Genomic DNA, 26,288 nt, shown 5'->3' with positions numbered 1-26,288 from the left:
CCAAATCTTCATTTTCAGAAAGTTTCTGACTCCTATAAGATCCAATACAGCGCCTGAGGGACGCCATCTAAAACTCTACAGTACAGATCTACATTCAAAAATGTCAAACTCCTGCTCTTTCTGAAGCTCCGCCTCCAGGCAGTCGTTTGCTAACGGCTGCTGGCTAGTCTGAAGGAGCTGAAAGTAGGAGGAGCTGCGTCTTGAAGGCGGAGCTACGTCCAACCAAGACACTGTGTACAGCTGAAGGGTTGCCATGGAGATTGAAGGATTTCTTAAACATGCATGAAGGAATCAAATCAAAACTCCAGGTTTGTTTTTTATACCATGATGTACGTAAAGTTCAAGTTGATTTTATATGATACTGCTCTTTAAAATTTAGTCAAAACCAACTCTTTTGAGAAAATAGCAATAAATTTATCTGATAAACATACTGTGTATAATTTTAACATGTCGGCGCTCAGAGCCCATTTGTGTAAACAGAAATGTGTCGTGACTCCCATCATGACCAGGCAGGTTATGAATAAACTTATTTAATGAGAACCGGCTGTTCAAGCCTCTTCACAGACGACACAGAAGCTCTCCTCTTCATCACAGATGAACTCAGCTGCTGTTCATCTTCAGCTGACATGGTTTACTTCCTGCTGCTGCAGAGCAGCACAGCGCCAAGTGGATTTTTACATGTTCTGAGATTTCTTTATGTTTTGAGGCACTTCTTCAGATAGACTTGATTTATTTTGGTTAATTTCAGTTAGTTTTTATGGATAACAGAGGAGTGAAGACATAGCAAAGTACGGCAGATAAAAATGGAAAACCCTGGAAAAAGTTGTGAGTTTTGACACATTCAATGCACAAGACTCCACTCCTGAAGAAACAATCTAATGAAGTTTGATTAAACTGAAAAAATAATTTTTTGGATGTGATTCTACAGCCAATTTTCTGAAACAGAATGGTTCTTCACTGGCTTCAGAGAAAGAAAGTAAAACTTCAAGAAAGACAGACAGTCGGCTGACTCTTATCCAGCCGGAAATATCTGGAAAGAGATTTTATTATTATTAAAACAATAATTAAAAAACATTAATAAAAACAAATTGACATAAAAAAGACACAACATAACTATTATTATTATTATTATTATTATTATTATTATTATTATTATTATTATTATTATTATTATTATTATTATTAAAACAACAACAACATTAACACTAATAAAAACAGGGAAAAACACTAAAAACGCTGAAACAAGCCTGATTTATCAGCAGTGACACGTCACGCGGCTCCTACGTCATCAGGAGCACGCGGCGGCTGCTCGCTCTGACTGTGCGCGCGGGGCGGTGGTGCATCCGGTTCTGTTTTGATCCATCCTGCAGCTCCGAGAGCCGCTGCCGGTACCGGACGGTCCGAAAAACCCAGACGACCAAGAGCAGGAAACCATGACAACGGGTTCGTTTGGAAAGGAGGCGAGGAGAGAGTGACGCAGCGACGGACCAGCAGCTGATCAATAATCAGAGGTATCGATTGCTGTTAACTTGGGGGATCAGTTCCCAACTTTAATGTCCCTGAGGGGGAGAAAGTTTCTCTGAATTAGCCTCACATCCCAGTCAATCAGTTATCAATCAATCGATCAATCAGCTGAAGATTTTCATTCAAACTTTGAGTCATTTCAGCTTAAATCTAATTAAATTAACTGTAGATCATTGAGATCAATATTTCAATAAGATGTGATGTTGTAACTAAAAATATAATTATCAGGCAAACTGTCATCTGATCAGCATGCAGTGACATTTAACTGAGTAATCTGTCTGTTAAATGTGTCATTTTACTGATATCCTGGAAATATTTTAAATTATTTTGAGAAAAATGTGAGTCATGAAGCCCCTGCAGTTTTATGGGCATCATTTATAAAATAACAGTGAAAAATTAACAATAACTTGGATTATTATCTTATTGCTATAAAAGAGTCACATTTTCACCATGTTATTAGTTTATTTAAATTCACATTTATTGCAAATTGTGATTTTTTTTTCACAATTCAAAAATAAATATTTAGTATCAAAGTAAATATTTAACTCTAAACATTTAGTTAGCATGTCAAATACTTAGCATCAAACTTGATATTTGGTTAGAAAGCTGAATATTTAGCTTCAAACTAAATATTTTGCTAAATTTATATCTAGTTCATTTAGCTTTGAACTAGATAATAAATTTAAAGCTAAACATTTTCCAAAATACAGAAAATATTGTATTTACTGTATAAATACAATATTTATACTAAATATTGCTCTACCTTGCTTGCTCTATAGTTGCTATTTAGTTTGTAACGTTGACATTTATAAGACAATGAATCACTAAGTTGGTGAAAATGTCACGTTGAAAAATTAACACACATTTTGTCATTTTGTCTTTATGACAGACTAAATAACCCCAAATATTGTTGTTAATTTTTGACTGAGCAACAAATGGACCCGGATCAGATCACTGGGAAATGTGACCATTATCCAACTCGATAGCATCCACTGAACCGGACAGAACCGGACAGAATCCGGGTCAACCGTATAATATTGAATGGAAGTGGATTCCATTCATTATGACATTATGAATTTATTTAACATAACATAAATTCAACAAATGTTACCTGCAGGCTCTTTAGAAGGTAAAAATGTGCCGTTTATATTTAATTTATTCAAATCATTGCATTAACAAACAACTGAACATGGCAAGACCATTCGAGCAATAATAAACCCAGAAATAAAAATGAAGAAACACAAAATAAAAGTCAAACATCTGTTGATCAGGACAGAAATAGAATCACAGAGTTACCCATAAACTTTTATAGTTACTAAAAATAGACTAGAATTTTAATCTAGACCTGAAAATATAGAAAAATTTACATAAAATGTAGGAAATATCGGCCACAAAAATCAAACTGTTTTTTTTTTTATGAATGTAAGAATGGAAAAAGAAAGAATTATCAAAAAATATTTCTGCGTTTTCTTTTTTTTTTTTTGAGCATATCTTGCCTGTAATTTCAACTATTTTGTCCCAAGTGTGTGAAACGGCAGGGTGGATCTGGCCCCGCCTTCGAGAAGGAGCTCCTCCCCCATTCAGCCCCTTCAGACTAGCCAGCAGCAATTAGCAAACACCTGGTGGAGCTGCTGAGCTCATTATAGGAGCTGCTTGTCAGTGGAACACTGCTAAAAGCGCTTAAAGGGTTAATCGAGGAGCCATGTTGGGATGACTTCCTGAAGGCGGAGCTTCAGACAGAGCAGGAGTTTTTAAAGAGACAGAGGCATTAAATTATGAAGCCAAATTTCTTTTAAGTAATATATAGTATATTTATAAGAACTGAAGGTAGCAAATTGCTATAAAATGTCACTATGTGCCTGGAAAACACATAAAAACATAATTTCTGGAACAGCTGTAGTAATTATAGGAAATAAAAGCATTAAACTCATTTTGTAGAGCATCTTTAAACTGTTTGGTTTTTTCTAATGTAAGGAAACCTTAAAATTACCCAAAGTGTGTGGAAATGCTGAGTGATGGTGAATAAAAGTGAATCTGTGGTTAGCGGAGCCGTCAGCTGGAGGGATGTGGCGGCTCAGCCTCCACGCCCAGACGCTCCTTTATTCCTGCTCATCCATGCATGCTGACGCTGCTCTCCTGCGCGGCCATCAGCGTGGAAGATGCCGCTCCGCCGCGCCCTGATCCCGGCAGGAGCCCGCTCCCCCTCGGGCCTCAGAACCAGCATCCTCTCTGATCCGTCAATAATCAATAACAGCAGCTCGGAGTGCCTGACCCAGTTTTCCTCCGGCTCCAGGTCCCGCTGCTCCTCGGTGATCATGTCTTCCTCTTCCTCCTCCTCCTCTTCCTCGCCGCTGCCCTACTTCTGCCCCCGCTGCGGCGACCGGAGCCGCTTCCCGTCTGTGGCTGAGCTCCGGGCTCACCTGGTCAGCAGACACACCTACGAGACCCTGCTGGTCCTGTCGCAGGTCAGTCCGCCCAGCTGCTTTAATGCTAAAGGGGAAAATTCAACTTAAACTGAAAAATCTGGGTTGTTCTGCACTGTAAAACAAAACAAGTGGAACTTACTATTATAAAATGTAGGTGAAGTCACTGCTTCTGAACTTAAAACTGTCACAACAAATCAACTAATAGTGTGATAAATTCACATTAGTTCTATATGTTGCATTTGCATGATTTATAATTTTTCTCTCTTCTTTCTTTAAGTACATTTTCCAACTGAAAGCTTAAAAAACAGCCAGTAAATTAGCGTTAAACACTATTAGCAGAAGTATGTCGTGTTGCAATAAGCATATTTTTATATTTTCTCTCTACCAAAAACTGGATTATATTTCTTGGATGGCTGCTCTTTACTTTTACTGGAGTAAAAATAATTTGTGTTACTGAGCACTCTGACCGTCTGGTGTTATTTTTATGCTTTCCTGCATGTTTTCAGCATATTTTGATATTTTTTATGTTATGTTTACAGACAGACTGTTTTAAGAGATTTAGTCTGTTTGGAAGGATCAGATTCCACATTTGTAGAACATTTTGATATATTTTTACTGTTTGGCTCGTTTAAACTCGTGGTTCTGGTCCAGGCCCGGGTCAGGCATTCTGGATCTGCTCTCCTGCCTCTTCCTGGACCAGCAGCGGCCCAGAGCGAAGCGTCTCCTCCGAACATGGAGGCGCAGGGTTTCCCCCTGCCGCTGGCCTGCCTGGACCTCGCCTCCTCGTCGGCCTCCGTCCAGCTGCTCCGGGGAATCTTCGGCCCACCGGACCGGGCCCGGCCCGGGCAGGAGCCCTGCACCGCTCTGGCCCGGCCCGGCTCTCTGGTTCCGGGGGCTTCGGGCGTCCTGGACTTCAGGCTGACGGTGGACATCGGCCTGGAGGAGCGGCTGGGACTGGGCCTGGACCGGAAAATCGCCCGGACGTTTGCAGAGGTGGAGGAGAAGGTGAACCGGCGCGTCGGGCGGCTGAGGGCGGAGCTGCAGAGGAGGGAGGCGGAGCTGGAGCGGAAAAGGAGGGAGAGGGAGCGACTGCGGAGGGAGAAGAAGGAGGTGGAGGAGAGGGCGGCCTACCTGTCCAGACAGGTGGGTGGAGCTGCTCGGTACCTTGAAAACACCTGATCAGTCGATTCGTCTCATCAGTTGTTCAATTTTGACAAAATATTTTTTTTGTTTATATTTTGTTCTCTACTGTCCTCATTTTATATTGTTCATGTAATGCTTTTTGTTTTGAATAAAGTTATTGGTGAAAACGTGAAGACAGGAAACAAAACTGCAGCGTTTTCAAAGTTAGCAAAAGCGCTAAGGCGGTAAGCTAAAAGTTAGCTCTGCTGTTAGCGGATTAGTTGCTATTAACATCATTCAGGCAGTAAGTTAATTACATAATTGTTTTTTTTTTAAACAGATTTTGTTCCTGATATGTTTCTGTTTTCTCCTGGCAGGTGTCGGCCGCCATGGAGATGATGGAGCGCCTGAAGACGAACCTGGCAGAGAAAGAGACAGAGCTGAGTGAGCGACACCAGTCAGTATCCTTCAGGGCTTTTCTTTTGGTGGGGTTATGGTTTGTTTGATTTTGCCAAATCTTTTCTACCTCATCAAAGAGTCTCACAAACTGCTGATGCCTCACTCTGCAGCTTTTCCTGAAAACAGGCAGAGTGTAAACAGCTAAAAATACCCAGCCTGAGGCTTCGGTTTGAACGCCTCACTGTGTAAATGTGGGCAGATTCGTTTAATCCAGCAGCTTGAATATGCATCATGTGGTTATAAACAATGAGACCCCAAAGCGGTTAATGAAGGTCAGGTTATTTTCTGGACTGAAGAGCAGTAAATAGCAGCGTGGCTGTCAGATGGAGGACACGCCATGTTTGGTTTGCATCACTCTGACACGCTTTGCTGCGCCGCTTCCTGTGATGATGGATGCAGGATGACAGCGAGGCACAGCGGCCCTCAGGCTGCGTCTGAGGTCAAACCAGTGGCTCCAGTTTCCTCCCAGTGGCTTCAGTTTCCTCCCAGTGGGGCCTGTTACCTCCCAGTGGCTCCAGTTTCCTCCCAGTAGCTCCAGTTTCCTCCCAGTGGGGCCTGTTACCTCCCAGTGGCTCCAGTTACCTCCGATTGGCTCCAGTTCCCTCCCAGTGGCTCCAGCTTCCTCCCAGTGGCTCCAGTTTCCTCCCAGTGGCTCCAGTTTCCTGCACTGGTTTAATTACTGTCAGCTTCACTCATCACTGACTCTTCAAATGTTGCTCTATTTGTTACTCAGAGTTTGGTATTAAATAGTTACAGTTACTTTGGTAACTTTTTGAAAAAATCACTTTTATTAGTATTTTTACTACACAGTACTTGGGTAATTTTATTATGAAATATTTCTACTCTTACTTGAGTAACATTTATGGATTTTTTTACCCACTGAATAAAAACAAACCACACAGAAAGGCAGATCCTGTTAAAGTTTCTGAAGTTTTTTATTGGAAGAAACTGATTTAGAAAAAAATATTTTGCCTGGTTTTGTTATTTTTTGTTAAATATTTGAATTATTGTCATTTTGGTTCTTAAAATACCAACTTTATAACTTAACTTTATATTTTGGTCCTTCTGGTTATGTAATTTTTAAATATGAAATGATTGATAATCTGATCAGTTACTGTTTTACTCTTAATTGAGTACAAAGTTTATGTTGTCATTTTTACGTTTTCCTGAATGTTTTCAGTTTTTTGACATTTTTGACGTCGTTTTTCAGGGAGATGGCGGACATCGAGCTTTTTCTGAGGCAGACGGCAGAAAAAGAAGCCGAGGCCAAATCCAGACTGCAGGTGACGACTGGGAGAGTTTAACACTGAGATTAGATCAGATTAGATTAGATTAAATTAGATTAGATGAGATTAGATTAGATTAGAATAGACTAGATTAGACTAGACTAGATTAGATTAGATTAGATTAGATCAGATTAGATCAGGTTAGATTAGATTAAATTAGATTAGGTTAGATTAGATTAAATTAGATTAGATTAGATTAGAATAGATTAGACTAGATTAGATTAGATTAGATGAGATTATATTAGAATAGATTAGGTTAGATTAGATTAGATCAGATTAAATTAGATTAGATTAAATTAGATTAGATTAGATGTGCTAAAATGGGTCTTTTCCTCACCAACATTCACATTCGTCTCTTTATGACGTTCCAACCTTACAGGTCAGACGACTGAAGAATCTGCTGTTCCTGTTTTGTAGTTATTAAAGCCGCAGCTAATGATTATTTTAGTAATCGATTAATCGGACGATAAAATTGACCCACTCTGCAGATTTCTCAGTTAACCACTGAAGCTTATTTTGTATAATTTTAAAATTACATAAATATTCGATAAGTACTTGTTAAAGTTTAATAATATGGAACATCTTTTCACAAGCTCCAGTGTTTCATGGTTGTTTCTGTAATATTTTACAATCAAAATCACTGGTTTTTGGTGCTCATTTTGCGATATCTGTATGACAGTAAATTTGACTCTGCTTGCCGTATTAATCACAGACTTTAACTTGCAGCAGTGTAGGGAAGTAGGAAATATCGCCACCTGCAGGTGGGAGCCAGCATCACTTAAACAATGTTTTTACCGTTTTCAAAGGAAACGTTTTTACCAAACTCATGAAATATGTGAGGTTCTGTTGATTTTGAGTGGATGAAAAACTGGAGGAATTGATTGATGTAATTTGGCAGCGTAAAGAAGCTGCTTTGATTTTATTGATAAAATAAAATTGAAACATATTAAAGGTTTTATTCATGTGTCCCTCTGGAGCCTATGGGCCACATATAAAGATATGGCGGGCCATATTTGGCCCCCGGACCTCGAGTTTCATGTGATGTAGATGTTATCTTCAGCTGTGATACTTAGACGGTTTCCACTGAGCGTTTTAATGTATTTTAAAACATATTTTTAATTTCAAATAAGCAATTATCGGTTGTTTTTAGAGGATTTTAGTCGTTCTCAGGCGCTTCTTGTCCCAAATCCCAGCGAATACTGGGTGACGAATGTATTACATTTTTTTACAGTGTTGTTTTTAGTTTGTTTAAAAATAACTGGAAGGATCCTGTAGGGTTTGGTTTTGTACCTTTGAGGTTAAATAATTTCAGATAAAAACAGATGAAGTGCTTTAAAACCCTGAAAGTGTCAGAAATCCCCTTCGATCTGAAGTGTCTGGCGTCGGGTTGAAGGAGTCGTCTGTTCCTACGGCAGGTGTTCATCGAGGCGCTGCTGGAGCGAGCTGACCGAGCAGAAAGGCAGCTGCTGCTGCTCAGCAGCAACCACTTCGCTCACAACAGGTTCGAATACGGCGAGCCGTGCTCACCCTCTGAGGTTTACTCACCTGAACCCGGACGGGCCGGACGCAGCCTGGACGGCAGCACCGATGACATCATCACCAGCAAGATGCAGGAAAGCCTCGGCAACAGGGTGGGAGACGCCAACAGCTCTGGTTTTACTGGGGCTGCGCAGAAAATACACTGAAAAACTCCAAATCATCTTTAGTGCAAACATCTTAATAAACCTGAAATCACTTTTCAGCAAGATGTGAGAGTTTTATTAAATCAATAATTCCTTAATATTGATTTAAAAGTTTTTGTTCCATTGGCAGATAATTAACTTATAAGAAGAAACTTTTTGATAAGTGAAATAATCTGCCAGTTTTAAGGAATTATAAACCTAAAATAATCTCCTATATGTTACTGAAAAGTTATTTCTAGGTTAGTTTTGTCTTATTTAAGGTGGACGAAGACATTTTCACTAGAAACTAGAAATATTTATAATAAGTTGTGACTTTTATGTCCAATCTTTCTGTTTCAGAGGAGCTACAGCGTCTCCAGTTCCTACAGACTGGGAGAGCCGACGCACAGCCTCCATCACTACAGGTAGCTCAATAAACTCCCGTCCAGAACTCACAGATTCAGGCGTTTCTGTATTGTTCTCACAGGATTTCAGCTTTTTTCTTGAAATGGTGAGTTTGTGCTTTTCAGTGGCCTGAGTGATCAGATGCGGACCTTGTCTCTGGGCTCGGGGGGCTGGGACTGTGAGGGAGGACTGGTCCACTTCCACCCGTCTCACTGCGCCGCACACTGGACTCCGCCGGACAGGGACGGGTTCAGGCGGAGGGAGAGAGTCTGGTACGAGGAAAACCTTCAAAATGTCTCCCTGAGGCGAAGCAGCGCAAGAAAAACAGAAGAAACTGAAAAAGTGAAGAATTTATTATTGATTAAGGATCATGATGATCAATTCCCCAAAGGATTCAGACTCCAAACGTTTCCAGAGGCTATTGTTGTTGAGGCCTTTGTGTAAACGTTCAGCCTTTTAACGTGTTTGATGTTTTAAACCAAAATATAAATTAGCTCCATTTCTTCAGAAGAACAGCAGATAATTTCATCTGAATGCACCAAGTAAAGATGGAAATCAACCATTTCTGAAAAAGATGTTAATATAAATCAAGTGGTAGTGAGCTAGCACAGCTAATATCATGTTTAGCGCTTTAGCCTTCTTGCTAATTTTGATAAAATTTAACGCACTACTCAATTATTCCAGATAAATTATAAAGCGTCGATTTACTTTCCTGTTTTCTAAACTTTCAGTTTTTCAGTTTTGGTTACTGACTGCTAACAATTCCTCAGGCAGCTACACATCCATATTCATGCTCTTATTTTGAAGTGGGTAAGGACTGTTTATGCATGCAGTGATAAACTAGTGCTTTAGCATTAGCTTCTGCTACATGAAGTGTTGCTAGTGCTTTAGCATTAGCTTTTGCTACATGAAGTGTTGATAGTGCTTTAGCATTAGCTTCTGCTACATGAAGTGTTGCTAGTGATTTAGCATTAGCTTCTTCTACATTAAGTGTTGCTAGTGCTTTAGCATTAGCTTCTGCTATCTGCAGTGTTGTTGGTGCTTTAGCATTAGCTTCTGCTATCTGCAGTGTTGTTGGTGCTTTAGCATTAGCTTCTGCTATCTGCAGTGTTGTTAGTGCTTTAGCATTAGTTTCTGCTACATGAAGTGTTGCTAGTGCTTTAGCATTAGCTTTCACTACATGAAGTGATGACATGGCTACAGTCGTGGTTAATGTTTTAGGATTAGCACTCCAAACCTTTTAGCTAGCTGCTCACCAGTAGATTTGAGGCCAAATCGAAATGGCTGATCTTTTTTCTCATTTTTAACCAATCATGTTGGATCATTAATGGTAAAACGTGCAACCACCCTTAAAAACTTAATCACCCCTGTTAAAAGCCAGGTTGATATCACTGCATAAAGGCATCAGTCAGGAGAAGAATGTAAAAAATGTCCAATGTTACAAAAATGTGGCATTTTAACAGGGGTGTGGACTTCAGAGAATCAGAATGTTTTTCTCCTTTTGTGTTTTCAGGGTCGGAGAGGAAGGATGGGGAAGAACCTGGAGCAAAAGAAACCTTCGTCACCACAGCACTGAGGAAGAGGAGGAGGAGGAGGAAGAAGAGGAGGAAGGCCTGTGGAGCAGCGCTGAGATGAGGCGCCTCATTCTGGCCAGGAAGTACACACCTGGATCAGGTAAAGACCCTCCTCCTCCCCCTACTGGCTGTTCCAGATGTTGTCTCCTCTTATCTGCTCTTCTTCCTCTTCCTGTTGCCTTCGTCACCCAGACACGCCCTCCTCCATTGGCTCCACCCCCTCCCGTTGTCATGCCAACAGGACGCCAGGCGCGGACACCCTGAAGATGAGGGCGGGGCTCTTCTGCGTCTTCCCGTATCTGGATGTTCGCTCGCTGCTGCTGGCGGCCGAGGTGTGCTGTGATTGGCGGTTTGTTGCTAGGCACCCAGCGGTCTGGACTCGCCTGCGACTGGAGAACGCTCGAGTGTCGGCCGAGGTACAGCGGCTTCACTGTGTCCTCTACACCTTTTTAAATTATTAATTCAGACCTGTTACTAGAGAATATTCTGATAATTTATCAAAGCAATATCAGTGTGATGCAAAGAACTGGCTAGTTTGCAGTTAGATAATTATTTAGCTAACTTTAGCTAATTATTTAGATAGCTTTAGCTAATTATTTAGCTAACTGCATTCAGGGTCTTTTCACTCCCAGATGATGTTTGAAATTCAGACGGTGACTGAATTTCAGAGTCTGAAGCACCTTTTGTGCTTTTAAATATATATTTTTCCTTTGCTGTCTGGATTAAACATTAGTTTTGTGTGTTTAGTTCTTGCAGACTCTTTCTCAGTGGTGTACTCAAACTCAGTCTGTCATCCTCAACAACCTGAAGCCGCGAAGCCGCCGGCCCGACGAGACGCGAGAGGATTACCACAAAAACACTCGGTATCGCACACACACACACACACACACACACACACACACACACACACACACACACACACACACGCACGCAGCGGCAGCTCAGAGGGATTAACACTCAGGGAAAGTTTAAACATTCTTATCTCTTAGTGAACTGAAGGATGTGCACGTTGCCGTGGAAACGGTTTTAGTCCGTCTGTTTTCTGAGCTCAGACCATTTAAAGGTCTGCAGGTGTGCTGACCTGGAGCGGTGTGTGTCTCAGGGGCAGCGTGGAGCCGGGCGTGGAGGCGCTGCTGCGGTCAGCAGGGGGCAGTCTGCTCCTCCTCTCCGTCTCCCAGTGTCCCCACATCCTCACCGACAGGACGCTGTGGATGGCCAGCTGCTACTGCAGGAACCTGCAGACGCTCACGTACAGGTGGGACTGAGGAGGCTCCTCCTGCTCCATGGCTCACCTGGCTGGCTGAGTGTTCACCTGAGTGTCTCTCCCTGCAGGAGCTCCTCAGACCCGGTCGGTCAGGAGGTCCTGTGGGCTCTGGGTGCCGGCTGCAGGAACATCAGCAGCCTGCAGGTCGCGCCGTCACACCCCAGGTGAGTCAGTCAGCTCTCAGCTACTTCACAGGGAGTAGAAAGTAAATCTTAAATGTAAAAACATTTTTATTTTTGCTTAACCTTTTCAATAAAAGTAATTTATTAACTGTGGTGGGTTACACAGCTGCTAGTGCGCTAACAGAGGAGCTAAGTTTTAGGTCAGCACTTTTGCTAACGTTGAAAATGTTTAACACATTTAGCTTCTTCTATGTTACATTTTTTCAGATATATTTTAGAGCGCTAATTAACATGACTATTTAGTGAAATCTGTCAATAAAGTTCAACATTTGTGTTGAAGTTTGGGTTAGCTTTCAAAGCTTCCACTAATTACTATGCTAATGTGATGCTTTAGCATAGCTTTTATTAATTACTATGTTGGTGTAGCGCTTTAGCGATAGCTTCTGCTAAATATCCTGCTGAAATAGCGCTTAGCGATAGTGGAGCTGATTAGTGCTAACTTAGCAAAGCTAACTAAAAAGCTAGCTTACTTTTATCTCATCTCATATTCGTGTTTTCTGGTTTTAGCCAACAGCCGACTCGTTTTGGAAACCGGTGCTTGCAGACGATTGGTCGATGTTGGCCACACCTCCGTTGTCTCAGTGTGGGCGGAGCTGGCTGTAACACTCAGGGATTGGTGGCTGTTGGTAAATAAAAAGACGATTTTGATGTTTCCTTAATAGATATTAACAGTTTATTGTAAAATAAACTGTTAATAAAAATTAACTTAAAGAAAAATATTTTAACATGACATTCTGAGGTTTGGTATAAAACAAAACAAACACTTTTTGCCGTTTTCATATTTTCATGCAGTGCGCAGCTGCACTCACCTGCAGGTGCTGGAGTTGGAGCGCATTACCGACCTGAGCCTTCAGGTGGCGACAGAGCTCTGCAGAGCCGGACTGAAGAATCTGCAGACGCTGATCCTGACGCACACGCCGGTCAGCGGCCAGGCCATCCTCCACTTCCACAGTGAGATCCGGTTTCTGCTGCTTCCTGTGCTCAGACCCAGCACTGTTTACGGAGGGATTAATGTTCTGTCCACCTGCGCAGGTGTGTGCAGCAACATCAGGTCCATCGTGGTGGCCGTCTCTGTGTCGGACTACTTTGAGGAGCCAGATACTCAGGAAGCAAAGCACCTGTTTGGAGAGATTCTCAGCACCCTGAAGGTCAGAGATAATACTGTTAAATGAGTCAACATATCACAGTTCGATTGGTTTCTGTTTGATTGTTTTGTTTTCTGCAGATGTTTTAGTTTGAAGCTCCTTCCACAGAAAAACATATCAAGCTGCAGCAATGCAAATGTTTAGTGGCGCTAACTTGTAGGTTAGCGCTTTGGCTAATTTTGAAAATGTTTAGCACATCTCTAAAGTGCTAATTTACTTGTCTTTTGTAAACTTTGAGTTAATAAAGTTAAACATTAGGTTTGAAGTTTTGTTCTTAAAAAGTATTAATAAACACTTTAGCTCTTTAGCTAACTTAGAAAACATTTAGCTTTCACAGAAAAAAGGCGGTGATGATGTCAAACATTGTAGGTTTTTGTCTATTTGAGTACCTAAACCCCAAATCAGCTTTTTTTGGTAGATAAACTGTATAAATGAGTCCTTAGTGGTGCTACCTTTATGTTACTATAGAAATGTTGACATTTCTGTGTGAACTTGTGTAATAAGACATTTCTAAACTCAAACACGAGGCTGACAGCCAAACTGGGCTAATAGAACCAAAAGGAAAATTCCTCTGCAGTACATTTATTTATTTTGCATTTATTTAGTTAATAATCAAGCAGATAAAATTATATTATCTGCGATAAACTAATCTTTTGTCGCCCAGGTCCATTAACTTGGACGTTTCCGGTTAACTGTGAGTGTCTGTTTCTGAGCGTCTCTCCGGTTCTGGTTGTTTTCCCAGGTTCTGCAGACCCGACCCGGCCTTTGTGACGCCCTTCAGGTCAAAGCTGAAGGATTCTCCTGACCTCAGCAGCCGTCACACGTTTCTACTTCCAGGATCCGACCCGACAGTCCTGACCTCCACGTCTGCGTCTGACGATGCAGAAAAGGGCAAATTTTTCTCATTTACAGCCAGATTTCATCAAAAACCAACTTCTTACTGTGTTTGATAAAAGAATATATTTCTTTCACTTACAATGTCATCTAAAACAATATTTGTTTGCTGAACATATTTTCATCAGGCTGGATGGAAACATGAACAGCGTCAACAGGTTAATTTCATGGCAGCTCATTCGTGTTTAATGACAGAAACTGATGGAAAATCGCAAGAAAATATAACTTCTTTAGCTTCCAAAGTATAAAATAATATAAATAAAAAGATCCACACCACAGACACAGTGGTACAAATAACTTGCATCCAGCTTTAACTAACTTAATTGCACAATTTTAATTCAAATTTAGGACTTAATTGCACAGTTATAGTTTTTTACTAAAACTTCAGTCGACGTTTTAAAAGTAACATTTTCTGAATCCAGGGTTTTATTTTAAACAGGATGAACTTTTTATTTGCTTTTTATGACTTTCCAAACATTTGATGATGAAATTCAGAGGATTTGTTTTAGGAGGTTTTGATCCTGAGGAAAGTTTCCAGCATCCTCCTTCCAGATGCATGATGGGTAAAATCCCAGAGGAGCGTAGCGTCGTAGTTATGGTAGTTATCAATCCACTGGATTTTCCCTTTTCTTCCACACTGAAGCCCTTTTAGCACATCTGAACTGAATTAGCTGAACAGCACCTGATTTATGCAAACCCTTTTTGTTTTTACTCTATTTTTATATATTAACTCTGAAAGCACAACTTTCTCCTTTAGCATCCCTTATATTTATACTTTTACCTTGTAAAACTGAAGACCTGTGTAAACCTGAAAGCCATAAAATCCTCGTTAGTGATAGAAAATCCTTCGGCTTGTTTCCTGTAGGTTAATTGAAATGTTACCTCAATAAAGAAGCACAAAAACCTTTTGCACAAAAAGTGAGGCGTGTCGCGTTACGCACCAAAGACGGTGATGCATGAATCAATCAGTGTTGGTGGAAAAACTAGTTTGACATTTGAAGATGATTTTATGTCAGATATTACCATCAATAAATTCCTTTCTCATCAACTTTTTCTCCGTCTCTTGCTACATCTGAACAGGAAGGGGGCGCTATTTGCAAAAAGAAACCATTCATATTGGAATTATATATTGTTAGCTTCTGCTAAATACTCCGTTAGCATTAGTGAAGTACTGTGTCTGATTAGGGTTTGTGCAGCTAATATTTCAGTTAGCTGTGTTTCAGTATATGTGTACACAGAAACAAGAGGAGATTCTGTTTCATTTTTCTGTTTCCTTTATGAGTTTAAGGCAACAACGTTTCCATCTCCAGCTCCGTTTGCTGTGACGACATGCTGCTTATGTTCAAGGCGTTTTATTAGGTTTGTCCACAAGGGGGCGCCGGAGTCTCAGACGCAAACAAGTTTCTGTGCTCATTGAATCTTCATTAATCTGCCTGTTATAGAGTTAATCATGTTAAAAACTTTTAAAGTGTTGCAGTGAGTGATCAGGAGGAAAAAGTTATGCACAGAACAAAATGAGAAGTGTTTATTTTATCTGACAACCTGGAATTAAGGTAATAAAACCACATCCCTGCGTCTCCAAGTCAGTTTGTTTCTGATATTAAGAGTCTCGGTCCTTAATCTGCTCTGAAGTCCAGAACGAGAATCTCCCACATTCCCCACAGCGTGACTGCGTGTTTGCTTGAGATAAACCAGGTGAAGAGGACAAAGGTCAAGTTCAAAGGTCACTCAGAGGTGTGTGTTGGAGTCCAGGAAGCATGTGAAGCAGCGACGGCGGTTTGTTGAGTGGATGATGGTTTTCCTCAGGCGGACGCTGCTGCTTCGCTACCTGCTGCTGTCCACCGGGCTCGCTCTCCTCCTCTTCCTCACCTCCTTCTGGCTCCGTAAGTTTCCTTCGTCACGCCGGCCGCTCCGCCATGTTGGCTCCGCCTACTGCCAGCGGCATTTAAAGAGACACGCCGGGTTGTAATCACCTCCAGGTTGAACTCTGCTGCAGAAAGAAAACCCCGAGGTCTTACAGGGCCGGCCCAGGCCTTTTTGGGGCCCTAAGCAGATTTCCATTCGGGGCCCCACATACCAACGTGTCCACATCAGATGCTTCATCAGTCCTGAGCTGCTCTTTCTGTATAGCATACCTGCTATCATTAGCATCATTTGAAATTAGCTTACATTACGCCAGTGCTACTGTGATTAATGATTTTCACCTTATTATTTGGGATATGAAATATTACTTTAGCAAAACATCGACAAAGCTTCTAATTGAAACACAGTAATTGCTTTTCTGACTGTTTTTCTTTCTTTGTGAACATCAGAACAAAGATTAAGATGCAAAAACGTGCTTTTTAAAATAAACTTTCAACTAAATTAATTGATTATCTGTTATTTCTGGTAACCAGTGATTAGATTTCTTTCTGCTTGTTCAGCTCAGGGTGAACAGAGAGACTGCGGCTCAGTGTGGCAGCCATGTTTGACGTATTACATCCAGACGGTACGACTAACATATTCACACATGGTGATGGGGAATGAAATACAATGAACTACAGCAAAAACAAATGTAAAGAACATGATAAACGTTTTAGAGTAACTGTTAGCTAACTTTTTTGTAGCCTCTAGCCCCGCCCATCCTGGATGAGAGGGCGGAGTCAGACGAAGCCCCGCCCCTTGTCAAAGAATGTCCTGGACAGACGTTTCAGGCCCGGAAGCTGCTGCAGTTTCTCCGGTCCAGCCTGGCTGAGGACGGCGAGGACGTCCTGCTGGAGCCGTACCTGCTCAGCTGGGACCAGCTGCTCAAGTAAACAAGCTTTATGTGTTTAAGGTCTTAAGACCAAAACCACAAACAAATTTATACAATGACAACTTCTGAAAAAACTTCTTGAACTTTGTAGAATCCTATCAAGTACCTTTCTGTGTGTGTACTTTCTGGAACATACCTGGTACTTTCTCAGAACTTCAAGATGCAGAATTTTGTTGATTGTTTTAAACTTGTAAAAACTGAAACTATAAAACTGAAACCATAAATAAAAGTTTTTTTCCAAAGAATCACTTCCTGAAGCGCAAAGCGGACGGGAAGGTGTGTAATTTCAGAAGTGAACCTGCAGGGGGCGTTGTGTTATGTTGTAATACATGTTGTGTCATGGTACTTAATGGGAATTTAGCTCCCATTAAGTACCATGTTATTCTAGCTCTTTAGCATTAGCTATAGTGTATGATTAGCACAACTAGCATTTAGCTAGCAGTGTCCACCAATGAACTTCAGTTAAACAAAAGCCTCTTTTTTCATTCTCAGCTTCATGGAGTCTCTGGGAACGATGGTGAGTTTCTTTTCTCAGAAAGTGAGAGAAAAGACCGAACTGATCCGACAGCTCTCCCTGAAACGCAGCTCAGAGTCTCAGGCAGCCGGTTCCTCTGGATTAAGAACCGGGGTGAGGGCTGCCGTTCCCGTCTTCAACATGTCAGAACTTCCTTCCCAGACACGTTTACTGACATCACTTCCTGCACAGGCGTATCGATCTGTTCGATCCATGGTGGAGGCGGAGCTGCAGGCCGGAATGGTCAGCTTCTCCCGCCGGACGGACTCAGGCTGCCGGACGCTGCTGCGGCTGCATCGCTCGCTGCTCTGGCTGAAGCTGATGCTGGAGGGTTTGTCTGAGGGTCCAGACGCGGAGGGACGATTCAAAACGCCCGGAGAGCTCAGCAGGTAACGGGATCATCTTCTGAATACTTAAATGGTCATTTACAAACATTGTTCTCATGTGACGTCACACTTCCGTGAACTTTTGACATCACATAGGCAGTTGCTATGACAACAATAAACTAGCCACAAGCTTAGAATTAGCTCTCGTCTCGTTCCCATCTAACTTTTAAACAATATACATGATGTATGAGAACTGTACCCACCTCTGTGATATTTACTGTAGTATTTACAGGCCAAGTAGCAAAGTTAGCTTAGCTAACGTAGCTTTGCTAGCTAAGACGGACATGTAGCCTACGTGTTTGTTGCTACATGTACTGACTCTGCCAGTCACAGAACCTTGTTACTCACCTGAACAGTTCGTACATCCGTCACAAAGGTGTTTAAACTCTGATTGTTTGAACCATAGATTTTCAGGTGAAGCTCCTCCGTGGGGTTCGCACTCTTCCTGTTCACTAGTAGTTAATTATATCTTAGTATGAGTTCGGAGGCGGCTTCTCCACATCGTCTGACATGTTTTCCATTCTCCGTCTCATATGGGTCGATCCCAACAGCAGCCATTTTGTTTATGTGTCTTTCTCTTGGTTAAGAGTTTCCACATATCTTTCTGTTGGTCTCGGCACCATGGGTCCGCTATGCATTGCGCATGCACTTGCCTACTAAGATGGCGCAGATCACTTCCTGTTCAGGCTTGTAGGAACTTTGTATTTGTCTCATATTCACTTGTTTCCTTCGCCCAGAGACGCCTACAAGGTGGCGTTGGCCCCCCACCATCCCTGGATGCTCCGCCAGGCCGCAGAGATAGTCTTCCTCGCTCTTCCTGACAGACAGTACTTCCTGCAGCTGGTGTGTGTGCAGAAACAGGAAGAGGCAGCACCCGTGCTGCGCATCATCATCCACGCGCTCTCGGTGGTCCACACACGGACTCAACGCCTCCTGGCGAAGTACAACATGTTGGAGCTGCCCTGAACAGGAGACTTCCTGTCATTACCCAGACAGACAGGAAAACTCCAGCGAGTTCAAATCACAGAGACAGAACCTCTGAGTAGGTGGATACTGCAAAAATATATCTATCAGTTTTTATTAGAGGTTATTTATGCTAAAACATCACAAGACAGAAAATTGTGTCTCAGTCAATAATTGAGACCAACAGGAGGAAAACTCGACTCATTCAATAGAACAGTAGAATAAACAATATAAGTTTCTGACACTTATCTAAACCTGTTAAGTTTCATCACAGCACTGAAGCAGCTCTGGTCACTGAGGATCATCTGATGATGGACTTGTGTCAGTTCTGGTTCTAACTCAGCACTCCAGGGAAACAGGAAACAGATGTTTCAAAGGTTTAATTTGTTCTTGCTAATGTTAAATCTTCCTCACATACATGCAGTAATAAAAATCCTGGACCTGAACCGAGTGCCTGATGAGCTCAGGTCCAAAAACCAGGCTGCTAATCCCAAATTAGCTGCTTTACAGTCCCTGTTTTAAATTAAATCACCGTCGGTGTGCAAAGCTGGAACATTTCTCATTTATTCACAGGAATGAAAACATATTTCTCAAATCAAAAAGGATTTGTTCACAACAGAATAAAATCAACGCAGCGTCACAGGGGCGTCTCATTCTGTTGACTTTCTAACATGATGAGTTTCTGCATGTTGTAAAATGTGGTAACAGTGAAATAAAATACTTTCTCATATTACAGTCACAAGTTATCTGAGCCTGTTTTCATCGATCCATCTGCTGTGAATGAGTCTTCCAGCTGAACGCTGGCAGAACCAGATTTAGTCCAGTTAGTGGTTCAGTTCTGGTTCTGTTAGCGTTCAGAACTCCATTTGAACACATATTTAAAAGTTTTAATTTGTTCTTGTTAAAGATAAATCTTTCTACTATACATGCAATATTAGAATAGAAATACTGGTGTTCAACTGAGATTGATAATCCCATTTTCGCTGCCTTACAGCTCTGACTTATGAAAATAAGTCACACATCAGAGTATGCAGAGCTGAACAGTTTGTGTTTTCAGTTTCAGATTATTTTTCTTCTTAAACTTTAATTCTTTGTTGCCATGGTTACACATCATAACTGTCTCAAAATAAAAGAAAAAAAACGCGTTTTTTATGTATGGTGAGGTGAGGGATGTGGCCAGCAGGAGGCGCTAGAGAGATCCGCTCCAATTAAATTCCGAAGAAGAAGAAGGAGAGTCTTCCGTTTCCAGGGACAACAGGAAGTAGGCGTATAGGGAGCAACGTGGGGAAGATTTGGATCCAAACAGGGAGAACCCGGGATGTTTTACTGCAGCAGCAGCGGTTCCGATCCACTCAGCATGTCTAAAAGCGACTTCCTGAGAGGAATCATCACCGAGAAGCTGAGCGCCGCCGCCCAGGAGATCCTAGCGGCGGTGGAGCGGACCGTAGCCGGGTACGAGGAGGAGGCGTCGGGCTTCAGACGGGAGATCGACCGCCAGAGGAGGCAGCTGGAGCTGCTGCAGCCGCAGGTCAAGCTGCACAGAGGAGGTCAGTGGTGGACTGGAGATAAATATTAAATACTGACATTGTTCAAACTTAGAGGTGTTGAGTTAAAAAACAAAAAACAAAAAAAAACAACAACTTTTTATTAAATATTCAGACTTGATTTTTCTGTTCACACAAAACTTACCATTAACGTCCTGCGCTATCACGCTTAATTAAAATGTTGCATCATAGAAAGTCTGGAATTTCTCCCATTTTCTCGGATTGTCTCCGGTAGAATTTCGTCCTAGCCAATCAGCGAACAGAAGGAGAAGTTGTGATCTATGACGTAATTGTGGAAATAGTCTGCCTGTAGCTTTAGCAATGGCAGCAGAAGAAGTGAATGAAGCCCTTAAGTCCTTGTTGGTCAGGCCTCCAAATACTGAATTAAGCTCTTTTTTCAGTGGAAGATGGTTGTTTACAGCAAAGGCAACTTCCGGTAAGCTTCATAGCAGGTGACTGGGAATTACATACCTCATAGGCAGACGTATAAACAAGGCCACGCCTCCAGGAAGCAATCTCAACAGCTGAGAGCACAGAAAAAGCAAACAGTGTAGGACAGTGTTTCTCAGTTCTGGTCCTCAGGCCCCTTGATCTGCAGTGTTTATATTTATAGTGTTCATACACTCATTTGACTGAGTTCACAACAAAACAGGTTTGATGCTAATCGGCATCATTAGTCCAAAAGGGGATAAAAGGATCATATTTTAATTCCAGCAGAATTTCTGCTTATTCAAAAGTTAATAAGCAGAAACTATAGATACACTAATTAATTAATTAATCATCCAGAGTTCAGAATCAGGCCAATGCTGAAAAATCTTTTTTTTTGTTTTAATTTCCTAACTTTTGTTGGATTCATAACTACAGCATCTACAGAAGAACATGTTGTCATTTAATCTGATGAGTTAAATCCTTAAAATGATAAAAACGGGTAGAATGCAGCTGTTCAGACTCTGTTGTTGTGTCCAGATGTGGAGGCAGCTGAGAGGCACAGACTGACTGGGAACCACTCTGATGATGATGAAGAGGAGGAGGAGGAAGATCCAGTAGCAATCTCCAAGCTGATCCAAGAAGACCTGAAGGACCCAGATTATGAAATGCCGCCAAGGTAACGGCTATACAAATAAATGAATAGATTATTCTGCCAGTGTTAGTTTTATTCTGGTAATATTATGATTTTAATCTTCTAGTAGAAAACAAATCATAACCTGGCTGTAAATCTTCATTATAGATTTAGCCAATCAGAGCTGACTTGCTGTCTTTTTGTAGGTCCGGTTTCTCCAGAGTCCAGACCGCCAGGAGGAAAAGAACCGGCCCAACTCAGGTCAGCGACTCTCAGAACCACCTGAAGGTAAACGCAGCTCGGTTCTTCTCAAACTGGATTTTAGACCAAATTTAAAATGTTTTCATGGATTGTAAACAATCATAATCCAAAAACTAAATAGAGTTTGGCTGTTCTGATTTGAATCGATTAATTTTGTTTATAATTCATAAACACAGTTCAGTTCAAAAGTTTGGAAATGAATCACTGTTCATCTGGTTTCTGTTAGAAATGAATGATTCACTTTTTTCACTGAAATCAGCCGATACGATACATATAAATGTAACAAATTACACATTAATGTGATAACTCTGCACAGTGTCTGTGTTTATTTGAAAAAAGGAAACGTTTTAAGTAATTTGGGTCGGTCTCGGCCGATACTAAACCTCAGATATCTGGACTGTGTTCTGTGAACTGCACCTTGTCCAGTTTGTCATTTCTGAGCTCGTCTGTTTCAGAAACCGCAGGTAAAGATGGAGGCTGGTCAACATCTGCCCTCTGAGTCTGCAGCTACCGACCCGGTGGTTCTGAAGAGCGATGAAACCGGGTTCCATACGAGGTGACTACATTCATTAGAAAGCAGCTAAAGTCCAAAGAAGAGCTCTGTCGGAACCGCAGAAAGCCCGGATGGTTTCAGATCCGTTAGCTACTGAAACCCGTTTTCCATTTGCAGCTTTGTTGGCGCCGTTGACGGGTCCATCAGCTCAGCAGACCAACACCAGGAGCAGGAAGCCGATCAGAGCAACACGGTCGCCATGGAAACCCAGGTCTGCTGGGTGAGTGCTGCCGACGAAGCGAAGTTCTGGGTCCGGGTTCTTGTTTGTTAATTTGGACTCGATCTGTTTCAGAACCAAGTTGTGAAGGTGGAGGTGAAGCAGGAAGAAGGTTCTGTGGCTCAGCTCACGTTGGATCCTGATCCGACCGACGACGACAAATCAGGACTACGAACCAGGTAAGATGGGAGGATTCACACACGGCCTGTTTCTAATCAAACTGCAGGGTGAGAACTGCTAACTAGAAAGTTAGTCATGCTAACCCTAAAGCACTAATCATAAACATTAGTTTTGCTCATGCTAAGGTGCTAAACCAAATGGTATTTAGCAGAAGCTAATGCTAAAGCTAAAAACAATGTTGAACTGCAGAGTTACACTATTATATCTTTAACTTTCTGCCAATGAGTTGACCAATCATGCCTTGTCATGTAACACTTAGCATGCTAATAGCATCCGTTCGGCTAACCACCGTCGACCAATCATGCCTTGTCTTATATATTTTCTTTTGGGAGGCTTTATTCAACCGAAACTTTGCAAAACAGCAAAGTAAATTTATGCTTTACAATTTATCCAGAAAAATTTATGTATGGGAAGCTAAGTGTGCTAAAAGTTTCAAAGTTAACAGTTAAAGCGCTAAGCTAAAAATTAGCTCCGCTAGTAGCAAATTAGCAACTCCAGTTTGGCTAGAAAGTCTGGTTTGTTTGGGGAGGTGTGAATGTATATGTAAACGCCAAGTGGACCTGAGACCTCTCCAAAAGGAGGAAGTGGACTATATCGCAGTGCATTCTGGGTAAACGCCACCAAAACAGAGAAGACTCGTGATGTTTTACCAAAGAGAAATCTTCCAACTGCTAAAATCTGACTCCATTTTTGTTTACATTTTTGAAGGAAGTTGTGATCAGCTTCTTCAGAGAGTTTTGTGTCATTTCCTTCAGTGGTTCTTGGTGCAGCGCCCCCACAGGCGAGGAGGGGAACAAGTTGCTCAAAGGGTTTGGTTGGTTTAACTCAGAGTAGAGAGAAAGAGAACCACAGCAGCTGGAGATGGAACAAATGTTGATACTTTGGTTCCCAGTCGAACTGAAACTATCAGAACTGAGACTATCAGGTGTGAAAACATCCGTAGAAACAGGAGGAAGGGTTTTTGGGGAATTATGACCCCAAATGTCAGAAGAGTTCAATCATAACAACAGACATATATTTAAAGAAGAGTGGCAAAAGTAAATGAGGTGGATTATCAGAGCTTCCCAACAACTGCAGCATTTCAACACGTCTGCAAGATAATTTAAATGTTTCCCTTGTTTGCAGCTCTCCTGAAGGTGAATCAGATCCCGGAGGAGATGCTCTGTCCGTCAGCTCTACGTCCGAACTCGACGACCTGGAATCGGACGATGACGATGACTCCAGCGACTCCAGCAGTGACACCGACGAGTCTTTAGACGAATCTGTCAACAATAATCAGGACGTTGAGCCGAAGACACGGAGGAAAACCGACAAGCTGACATGCAGAGTGTGTGGGACTTGGTACAGGCAGCTGGGAAGTCTGATCAGCCACATCTGGAATCACGTCAACGAGCCTCACGGCGTCTGCGGCGTCTGTGGAGAGAAGTTTGAGTCTGTGGAAGCGTTAAAGCAACACCTCCCAAGTCACAAAAAGGGCTACAGCTGCTGGATTTGTGGGAAGTACCTGCTGTCCAGCGTCACCCTCAACCGCCACATTGCCAAGCATGTCACAGACGCTCCGATGAGTCAGGTGGCGGAGACTCGGATTAAATGCAACGTTTGTAGCAAGACCTTCTCCACCATGTCAGCCTTAAACGGGCATAGCCGGGTCCACTTGGAGAAACGACCTGCTAGGTGCCATCTTTGTCCAAAATCGTTTGATATGAAGTCGGATCTTGTAGCCCACACAAAGGGCCACGGCGGCGTCTACGGCAACGCCTCGATGGGAACCCTGGGCTACTCCTGCAAACTCTGCGGGAAGACGTTCGCGCTGGAAACCTCCCTGAAGACGCACGAGAAAACCCACACAACGAGTGACTGCCCATTCACCTGCCAAATCTGCCACAAGACTTTCCAAACCTACCAGAACCTGATGAACCACACGAAGACTCACGGCACAGACAGCTCGTTTGTTTGCAGCCTGTGCAACATGAGCTTCCTGTCCAAAGACACGCTGAAGGTCCACATGATCGTCCACTCCAACGAGACGGCGTACAAGTGCTCACAGTGTGGGCGCTGCTTCAAACGGTTGGCCTACCTGGTCAACCACATCAAGACACACTCAGCCATCCAGCAGTGTGTCTGCACCATCTGTGGCCAGGTGAGTAACGGACAGGAGGCCCTGGAGGACCACATGAGGATCCACACCGGAGAGATCCCCGTAGAACAGAACCTTCACCTCGACCCGTGGTATGAAAACACGCTGGAGGAACCACAGGGAGGTTCACTGATGTCTGGAGGACAAGACAGCCACAGTATCATTTAAACCTGCTTTAAACCATCATCCTGCACACTCTGCGGGAAAACCTTCACACTGGAAACCTCACTGATGGCGCATGAGAAGATCTGTGATATGAAAAGAGAAACCACAGGGATGTTCACTCTGAGAGCCACTGGAGGGTGACAACCTAAACACTGCAGCATGTGGTACGGCATTGGTCGGTGCAGTGTGGTTCTCTATTTTTGTCGATTTCCATTGTAAAATCTGACAATAGAACCGACCCTGGCCCCTTTTCTGCTGTAGGATAAGGGTAGGGTATGATTAGGGTCGAGCTACTGGCATCCATTGATTGGGGGACAGTGATGTTTTGTCCCCCAATCAATGGATGATATTACCACTTACTGCTGTTGTAGTAGCAAGGCGCCACGCCCAAGAAGAGTACAATAGGCGGTAGAAATGCTCTCCTGATGAACTCGCCGGTCCTAAAAGTAGCGTACTGACCCGAGCCGTACAGCTCGTTGCACCACAACTCTGTCCAGAACGAATTGAACGAGTTTTCCTATCAGTTCAAGTTCTACATCCAATGTTTTTGCTGATTATCTTGATGCGCATTAGGGACGGACGTTTATCATATTGTTTTTCATACAGTAAAAAGTGATAAGAAATTGGATTTGATGTGTCGATAAAACCTCTAAAGCTGCGTTGTTTAAATGGTTTTCTATATTTTCACTGTTTTCAGCATTGATACGTTTGAATAAATTTGAAAAAAGATTAATTGTTGTTTCTGTGTGCAGTTAATCCCACGTCTCAGTCAGTGGTGTCCTGATGAAGCCGGTTTAAAATCAGATGATTTATTGACGTTTTGTGTTTGTGCAGTTGTGATTGGACAACACACACACACACACACACACACACACACACACACAGCTTTTCCAGCCGACTCTCCCCTTCATCCATTTGATCCTCCTCATTCCCCCAGGTTGTTTCTGCATTGATTTCTACTTCAATGAACTCTGGTTAAATCTACGGAGTGCTAGGGGTGACAAAATTAAATAAAAATAAAGAAGTCTACCACTAAATAATTAAATGCATTAGAAAATTATTAAAACCATTATTTGATTTACCACAAACATCTACAAAAAAAATGGTTGGAGTTGACAGAATATTTTATAACAGCTCTCTCACTGGGGCCATGAAATAGAAATAGAGTGAAATAAATATATTTTATGTAAATTTTCTTTAAAATGTTTTATTTCAAATAATTATTTAAAAAGGTAAATATTATTTTTACTGGACATTTAATTATTTAATTGCATATTTAAAAATATAATATTTATATATTTAATAATTTAATGGTATACTTAATGATAGTGGTAAATTTAATTATGCAATGAGTTTAATTATTTTATAACTTGCACATTTCGTAGTATATTTAACTTTGTCACCTCTGACCCTCCATACAATTGAATGGCTGAATGTTAATCAAAATGACTGTTCTTGGGCTGAGCTAGCGCTGCAGCTAGCAGGCCATTTACAATATGACCAGGATTCCTCTGAAGGAAGTTTTGTTTTGAGAAAAAAAGAAAAGAAAAATGTTTTATTCTCTGATGTTTG

General features: G+C 41.9%; 3 protein-coding genes across 4 annotated transcripts; all 3 read left to right on the top strand.

Annotated features, from left to right (window-relative positions):
- Positions 1 to 2,312: 2,312 nt before the first annotated feature.
- LOC106928568 (F-box only protein 41-like) lies at positions 2,313 to 14,990 on the top strand. The gene is made up of 16 exons (XM_015004900.2): positions 2,313 to 3,989; positions 4,602 to 5,093; positions 5,450 to 5,529; positions 6,742 to 6,814; positions 8,233 to 8,448; positions 8,839 to 8,903; positions 9,009 to 9,155; positions 10,397 to 10,557; positions 10,650 to 10,873; positions 11,205 to 11,320; positions 11,560 to 11,712; positions 11,790 to 11,885; positions 12,411 to 12,529; positions 12,696 to 12,854; positions 12,936 to 13,051; positions 13,791 to 14,990. The coding sequence occupies exons 1-16, from the start codon at positions 3,684 to 3,686 to the stop codon at positions 13,851 to 13,853; spliced, it is 2,586 nt and encodes an 861-aa protein (XP_014860386.2). The 5' UTR covers positions 2,313 to 3,683; the 3' UTR covers positions 13,854 to 14,990.
- A 208-nt stretch (positions 14,991 to 15,198) lies between these two features.
- Positions 15,199 to 19,332, top strand: gltpd2a (glycolipid transfer protein domain containing 2a). 2 transcript variants are annotated; one of them, XM_015004903.2, is made up of 6 exons: positions 15,201 to 15,825; positions 16,366 to 16,430; positions 16,549 to 16,733; positions 17,229 to 17,364; positions 17,443 to 17,639; positions 18,374 to 19,332. In XM_015004903.2, the coding sequence occupies exons 1-6, from the start codon at positions 15,732 to 15,734 to the stop codon at positions 18,600 to 18,602; spliced, it is 906 nt and encodes a 301-aa protein (XP_014860389.2). In that variant the 5' UTR covers positions 15,201 to 15,731; the 3' UTR covers positions 18,603 to 19,332. The 2 variants fall into 2 exon arrangements, with proteins under 2 accessions (XP_087871740.1, XP_014860389.2); XM_088015614.1 differs by having other exon boundaries at positions 15,199 to 15,825; positions 17,229 to 17,639.
- Positions 19,333 to 19,768: 436 nt separating this feature from the next.
- Positions 19,769 to 25,449, top strand: LOC106928569 (uncharacterized). The gene is made up of 7 exons (XM_015004902.2): positions 19,769 to 20,146; positions 21,110 to 21,248; positions 21,410 to 21,491; positions 21,920 to 22,020; positions 22,135 to 22,237; positions 22,310 to 22,413; positions 23,540 to 25,449. Exons 1-7 carry the CDS (start codon positions 19,918 to 19,920, stop codon positions 24,717 to 24,719), a joined length of 1,938 nt encoding a protein of 645 aa, XP_014860388.2. The 5' UTR covers positions 19,769 to 19,917; the 3' UTR covers positions 24,720 to 25,449.
- Positions 25,450 to 26,288: the final 839 nt, after the last annotated feature.

This window comes from Poecilia mexicana, unplaced genomic scaffold (genome assembly GCF_051168715.1).
Source record: "Poecilia mexicana isolate PSO_F unplaced genomic scaffold, ASM5116871v1 scaffold_18, whole genome shotgun sequence".
Lineage (NCBI taxonomy): Eukaryota > Metazoa > Chordata > Actinopteri > Cyprinodontiformes > Poeciliidae > Poecilia > Poecilia mexicana.
This window is presented reverse-complemented; position numbering and strand designations above follow the sequence as displayed.

Excerpts from the sequence above, each read along its gene's own strand:
- LOC106928568 (XM_015004900.2), top strand. The coding sequence starts at position 3,684 with ATGCCGCTCCGCCGCGCCCTGATCCCGGCAGGAGCCCGCTCCCCCTCG. Across the intron at positions 3,990-4,601 it reads CCCTGCTGGTCCTGTCGCAG|GCCCGGGTCAGGCATTCTGG; the intron begins GTCAGTCCGCCC and ends GTTCTGGTCCAG. Across the intron at positions 11,886-12,410 it reads GTCGCGCCGTCACACCCCAG|CCAACAGCCGACTCGTTTTG; the intron begins GTGAGTCAGTCA and ends TTCTGGTTTTAG.
- gltpd2a (XM_088015614.1), top strand. The coding sequence starts at position 15,732 with ATGATGGTTTTCCTCAGGCGGACGCTGCTGCTTCGCTACCTGCTGCTG. Across the intron at positions 15,826-16,365 it reads CCTCACCTCCTTCTGGCTCC|CTCAGGGTGAACAGAGAGAC; the intron begins GTAAGTTTCCTT and ends CTGCTTGTTCAG. Across the intron at positions 17,640-18,373 it reads ACGCCCGGAGAGCTCAGCAG|AGACGCCTACAAGGTGGCGT; the intron begins GTAACGGGATCA and ends TCCTTCGCCCAG.
- LOC106928569 (XM_015004902.2), top strand. The coding sequence starts at position 19,918 with ATGTTTTACTGCAGCAGCAGCGGTTCCGATCCACTCAGCATGTCTAAA. Across the intron at positions 21,249-21,409 it reads GATTATGAAATGCCGCCAAG|GTCCGGTTTCTCCAGAGTCC; the intron begins GTAACGGCTATA and ends GTCTTTTTGTAG. Across the intron at positions 22,238-22,309 it reads TGGAAACCCAGGTCTGCTGG|AACCAAGTTGTGAAGGTGGA; the intron begins GTGAGTGCTGCC and ends GATCTGTTTCAG.